This window comes from Zea mays, chromosome 2 (genome assembly GCF_902167145.1).
Source record: "Zea mays cultivar B73 chromosome 2, Zm-B73-REFERENCE-NAM-5.0, whole genome shotgun sequence".
NCBI lineage: Eukaryota > Viridiplantae > Streptophyta > Magnoliopsida > Poales > Poaceae > Zea > Zea mays.
The window spans coordinates 48,445,607-48,451,622 of record NC_050097.1 but is presented as its reverse complement, the minus strand read 5'-3'; the positions used below and the strand labels follow the sequence as shown (position 1 = coordinate 48,451,622).

The 6,016-nt window shown below is 47.3% G+C and overlaps 1 protein-coding gene across 1 annotated transcript; it reads left to right on the top strand.

Annotated features, from left to right (window-relative positions):
• Window positions 1–2,505: 2,505 nt before the first annotated feature.
• On the top strand, window positions 2,506–3,508 carry LOC103646404 (zinc finger protein 6). Its single transcript, XM_008671132.2, has one exon. It carries the CDS (start codon window positions 2,749–2,751, stop codon window positions 3,283–3,285), a length of 537 nt encoding a protein of 178 aa, XP_008669354.1. The 5' UTR covers window positions 2,506–2,748; the 3' UTR covers window positions 3,286–3,508.
• The last annotated feature ends 2,508 nt before the right edge of the window (window positions 3,509–6,016 follow it).

The following is a 6,016-nucleotide window of genomic DNA, read 5'->3' as shown; positions in this document are numbered from 1 at the left end:
GTATTGTCTAGTGGCTACTCTTCTGACCTCAGTTCCATGGCCGGGCGTGAGCGTGACGGATCAAGATTCAAGAACAGCAAATGGCTTCATCGTTTTCTTTCTTGTCTTGGGTTCGTTCAGTTATTAATTCACCCCCATGTCGCATGTATAGGTCGGCAAAAAAAAGATTTTGGCTTGGGTTCTTTCTTATTGCATTTTACGCTTCCACTAAAAAGCAAGTGCCACATTCGTCGTTTTAAAACAGATCATTGATTTACGCTAAAATTTGTATCCATTTACGCTGTTTCGGATCACGTTTTACGCTTAAATCCACCTGACCTAGAACCCGAGCACGATCGGAGCGCGATTTTCATGTCGTAATTTAGGCCACATTCGTCGTTACGAAATAGATTGATGATGTACGACAAAATTTGTACCCATTTACGCTGTTTGGTTCACGTTTTATGCTGAAATTTGACCAAGCCAAAATCCGTGCACGATCGAACGTGATCAATTTTCACGACGTAATTTTCGGACCCCATTTGCTGTTACAAAACAGATATATGTTTTACGCTAAATTTCGTACTCATTTACGCTGTTTTAGCTCACGTTTTACGCTGGAATCCGCCCGAGCAGAACCCACGAACTGCGGCTGTAAATTAAAATTTATTTCCTTCTATTAATGCTCTCAAACCGCAATTGTCCCTTTATTTACGCGATTATGCAGCATGTCTTTCCTTATATCAAACCGGTCAAGATTTATATAATGCATGGTTTATGCTATCATGTTACACATCGTTATGCAGTCGTAAACGGTTTATTTTACGCATCGTTATGCAGTCGTTAACCACCGCCAATATCACAGATACGAACGTGGACGAGCAGCTGTAAATGAGAATTTGTTTCCTTCCGTAACTGTGCCTTTATTTACGCGAACGTGGGGCACGTCTTTCCTTATCTCAAACCGGTGGATATTTAAATGTTGCATGGTTTACGCTATCATGTTACACAACGTTATGCAGTCGTAAACGGTGTACACATGGTAATATTCGTTCCCGTGATTCGTGGCCCAAAAAATTCCTTCTATGCATGATTTATGCACATTTATACATATATTTATGCATGCGTATATCGCCTGTCACGTCTCATCCAGGATTCGTGACTATCATATGCATGGCTGACGCATGCTCGCGTACAGTGGGCCGACCACGACCTGGTTGGCGTCCTGGCTGGGGCTTCCCCCACTAACGGAAGCCCAGGGCTTCAATTACCTCTTATATATATATATATATATATATATATATATATATATATATATATATATATATATATATATATATATATATATATATATATATATATATGGTATCTAGAAAAATAAAGACAGCTTATAATTTTGAATGAAGGGAGTAGCATGCATTTAATTGAAAATTTGAATCATATATGTAACTGTTAATATATGGCGCTTACATGTGCATAATTAATTAGTAGTTCCACACGTACGCATACGCGCACTGCTCCAAATCGCGGCACTGAAACAATCGACGACAGCGGTGTGAAGGCCGAGGAGATGGATCAGACGACGCTATAGCTAGCTCGGAAGAGGTACTGGCTACGCGTACGTGATCATAGTGATGATCACAGGCGGATCAACTGTCGCTGTTGCAGAAGTGAACGAAGCCCCCAGATGGACGGATCTCATCACTGCTCGAGCTGGGTGACTAGCTAGTAAATAAGGATTCTATCGGAGGCCCATCCTAGCCCCATCGATAACACATGTAGTACAACGACGGGAGACAGGGAAGTCAGAGAAAGGCGCCATGCATGACATGAAATTAATCAGTGTGCATATGTCGCGCGCGAGCCACGCCAGTACTCCAGATGAGATGAGACTAGCTAGCTTGGATCTCCGTTCGTTCCAGCGCCTTCCTAGCTAATAATGGAGGGAGAGCCGATCGATTCGAGCGCGCGGTAGCAGCTAGAGCTAGCCAGTAGTCCAGTACGCGCGCGCGCGCGAACCCTAGGTAGGTAGCTAGCTAGCTAGCCCGGCCATCCGGGGCGTGGTCCTCTCTCGTCCTCCCCGTCCCCGTGCGAGCGATGACGAGCACAGTGCCATGCACATACGCGCCAACAGTTGAGAGGGGCGAAAGCGCGCAGACAGACGGCACCAGCGCAACGAGTCGAGTCGATCGAGATGGAGTAACATAGCCTACCCTAGCTATATATGTAGGGGTACCAGCCTAGCTAGTCCGGCGATCGACCAGCACGCAGAGCAGGAAAGAGAGGCGCGCGTCCTGATGGATTCCCCTGCCTGCAGCTAGCCTCACGCACCGAGCTAGCGATATGATTTTACTGCAAGCGTTTTCCTGCGGCGGCATCGTCAACTGTTGTGTGTTCAGGGCAGCGCTACTCAGTTTCCCGACAGGGACAGGCCAAAGGCCGAACCCCACCATGCGGCCAGCGGCCGGCCGTCCAGCCCAGCGCGCCCGCGTCCCATGGTATCATATCAGGGCGCGCCCGCGCCTCCCTCCTCCAGTGGGGCGCTGCCACATTCCTCCACCCGGAGGATCACCTCGCGTGTCCGGCCGGCACCTGCCGCCTTCCTCCTCCGGTCCTCCCCGTTGCTGCATTGGCTAGCTTAGCTCCGAGCCTCCGACTCGATCCATCCTGCTGACCTGAGAGGCGCGGTACGTACGGTACCAGCAGCTGCAGGTCAGTTAGTTAGCTAGCCCGTCCCCCCGTCCCCTCCAGGCTCCAGTAGTTAGCCCCATGGACAGGGGGATGGCGGACAGGCGGCTCCTCGCCTCCTGTATTCCGGGCATGGAGGCGGCGGCGGAGAGGGAGGACGAGGGGCTGGAGCTCAGCCTCTCGCTGCACCCGTCGTCCCCGTCGTCGCCGCCCAGGTTCCAGGCGGTCTTCGCCTGCTGCTACTGCCCCAGGAAGTTCCGCAGCTCGCAGGCGCTCGGCGGCCACCAGAACGCGCACAAGCTGCAGCGCAACCTGGCAAGGCGAGGCCGGGAGGCCACCTCGGCGCCACCCGCGCCGCCGCCGCCGCCGCCGGTAGCCGACCAGGGCATTGGCAGGGCGTCCGGCAGCGACAGCGCGCCGCCGCCGCGCTCCAGGGTGGAGCCCGCGGCCGCCGGTGCGTGGGGGGAGGGGAGGCACCACCACCACCGCCGTCCGCACCAGCACCACCTTTATCAGCAGCGCCCGGCCCCGGCGGGGGGCGCGGAAGCCTCGTCCGGTGCGTCAAGGGGCGGCGGAGAGGATGCGGAGGAGATTATTGACCTGTCCCTCAAGCTATGAACTGATCCATCCATGAGCTCTGGCTAGCTAGCTAGCTCAGCAGGCCAGCACTACTAGCAGCAGCAGCAGCTCCTCCTCCGATCCTCTTGGTCCTCTTCCATTAGCTTATTAATTGCTTAGTCGTTTCTTCATCACGCCATTATTATTTCTTGTTTGATGATCTACCGTACGTACGCGTGTTATTCCTTGTCTCAGCTCTGTGGACTCATATGCATGATTGAGATATTCCAGTGTGTTCAGCTCAGGGGGGCACGCAGGGATGTTAAGGTAATAATTGGGGGCACGCATCAGAGAAGCTTCTTCGCGGAACTCTTGTAGTACTACTAGTGCTGATCGCTCTGTAAATAATGTTCTGTCCTATAGAATTATTGCTACGACCTTTGGACTTAGCTTTCTGCAGGTTTCAGGTAACTAACTAACTAAACTACTTTTAACTTGTTGCGTCTATGTCTATCCCAGTAGCTAGTCCTTTGTACTAGTCAATTTGTGCCATATGCATGCCTAATGTTGTGTTAAGAACGACTTATATATGATAAACCCATTTTTCCATGTTTTTTAGTATGATAGTCACTGAAAAAATATTATAGACAAATACTATCATACATACACACATTAATACTAGATGTTCTTTTATTCCCTAATAAAATATGTTTATTACTTAAGAACGTATCCCTTCATTTGAATGTGCTCTTTGAGTTCAATTCATATACTTGCTATTGGTGGATTTATTAGTTTATTTTTCATTGTTGGGCACAGATGTCTCAGGTCCCATCAGCTAGCACTAGAAGCCTAGAAGGTGATATTGTAGTCACATGTGATGGTCAGATGCACAGATATACATTTATCTCCTGACTATATATATGAATAAGAAGTATATATGTGTTAGAGTTCTAATAATCTTAGCTCACAAACCTAGCTATTAGAAATGTTAGAATAGGAAGTTAAGTCAGAGTTCCGGTGAGCAGGGACCTGTGAACACAACGATACATGCCTTCTCTCTTAACTAATCACGTAGAGATTAGATCGTACCTCGTGTGTGCTTAGAAAAAAAAAGTACAATGAATGTTGGTTCGTGTGTCGGCCTCTTGCTTGTTATGTGAAAGGCCACAACTAATAATAAGTTGTTGCGCCCCCCGATCAAAGAGTGATGTTTGGTCCAAGTCAATATTCTAACCAAGTCAGATGAGATGAACCTAACATTCTCTCCCTTGATCTCATTCTTAAACTTAATCTTTTAGCTTACAATTTACATTCCTCCATATATCAATATACCAAGACCAAGGCGTTATAACAAATATTCATTCGCTATTGAACTCAATGACTATAGTACGCCTTTCTATCTTAAAGCAGAGAACTTGTTTTTGAGGGAGATGGTTTCATTGATGACCCTTTGATCCAAAATCAAAGTAGCTCCATTAAACCATTCCCGCTATGTGCTTTTTGAACACGCTGGATGAAAGTCCTTTAATGAGCTGATATACAAGTATTAGCTATATTTGCATGCTCAACTTCAATCATTTGATCATGAACTCTCCCTCCTTTATAATATACTACTTAATATCAATGTGTTTAACATCAACACTTGATTTATTATCGCAGCATATCTTAAGTGTGTTTTGTTATGTTTCCTACCACTTTTTAATCAGGTATATAAATTTCCACTACCGGAAACAGGCTCTTTGCCGAGTGCTAGTCTCTTTGCCGAGTGCAATTTATCAGACACTCAGCAAAATACGCTTTGTCGAGTGCAACTCTCGGCGAATAATGACATTCAACACAAACCTCCTTTAGTGAGAGCTAAACACTAGGCACACACTGACGATCAGCAAAGGAGTCTTTGTCGAGTGTGAAGCTCTCAGTGAAATGAGATGCACAGCGAAGGGTCGTCAGCAGCCGTCTATAGCTGACGGTCGTTACCTATGCCGAGTGTACTGAGTGGACACTCGATAAAATAACTTCTTTGCTGAGTGTCCTCTGCAAGACACACGACAAATTACTTATTGGCAGAGTGTCTTTCTCCGACACTTGACAAAGTATATTTTTGTTTTTTTCTTTTTTTCACCAAACCTTATCTAATATGTTTCCTACGCTATATAGACCTAAAAGTATTCGGCAAAGAAGACGTTGCCGATGTACAGTTCACCGAGACTTCTTTGCTGAGAGTCACACTCGGCAAAGGGTTTGTCGAGTGTTTTGTTGGCTTTGCCGAGTGTTTGAAGCACTTGGCAAAGCAGTTGTGTCCAGTAGTTTTCTTTATACACACAACCTGTCATAGTGCTTAATAGCATGCAACAATATTGTTGATGAAGCAGTGATAGATTCCGTTAAGGTTTTTCACGATATTTCTCACCTAATGTGGACTTTATTTCTCACTACCGGAAGCACTCGGCAAAGCCTTAAAAACACTCGGCAGAGTCTTTGTCGAGTGTCGCACTCGGCAAAGAGGGCTCGGCATACAGTGCATGGGCAAAGCCTTCTTTGCCGAGTACTTTTTTTGGGGCACTCGGTAAAGAGATTTGCCGAGTGCCAGAGAGCACTCGGCAAAGAAAAGCAGCCGTTACGGCGCCGGGTGACGGAGACGGCGTCTTTGCCGAGTGTTCTAGGTGACACTCGGCAAAGACAGCTCCTTTGCCGAGTGTTTCCTAATACACTCGGCAAAGAATTTACCTCTTTGCCGAGTGACTACCTACCTGCACTCGGCAAAGGGTCCACCAGCGGGGTCCCCATGTTA

Excerpts from the sequence above, each read along its gene's own strand:
- LOC103646404 (XM_008671132.2), top strand. The coding sequence starts at position 2,749 with ATGGACAGGGGGATGGCGGACAGGCGGCTCCTCGCCTCCTGTATTCCG.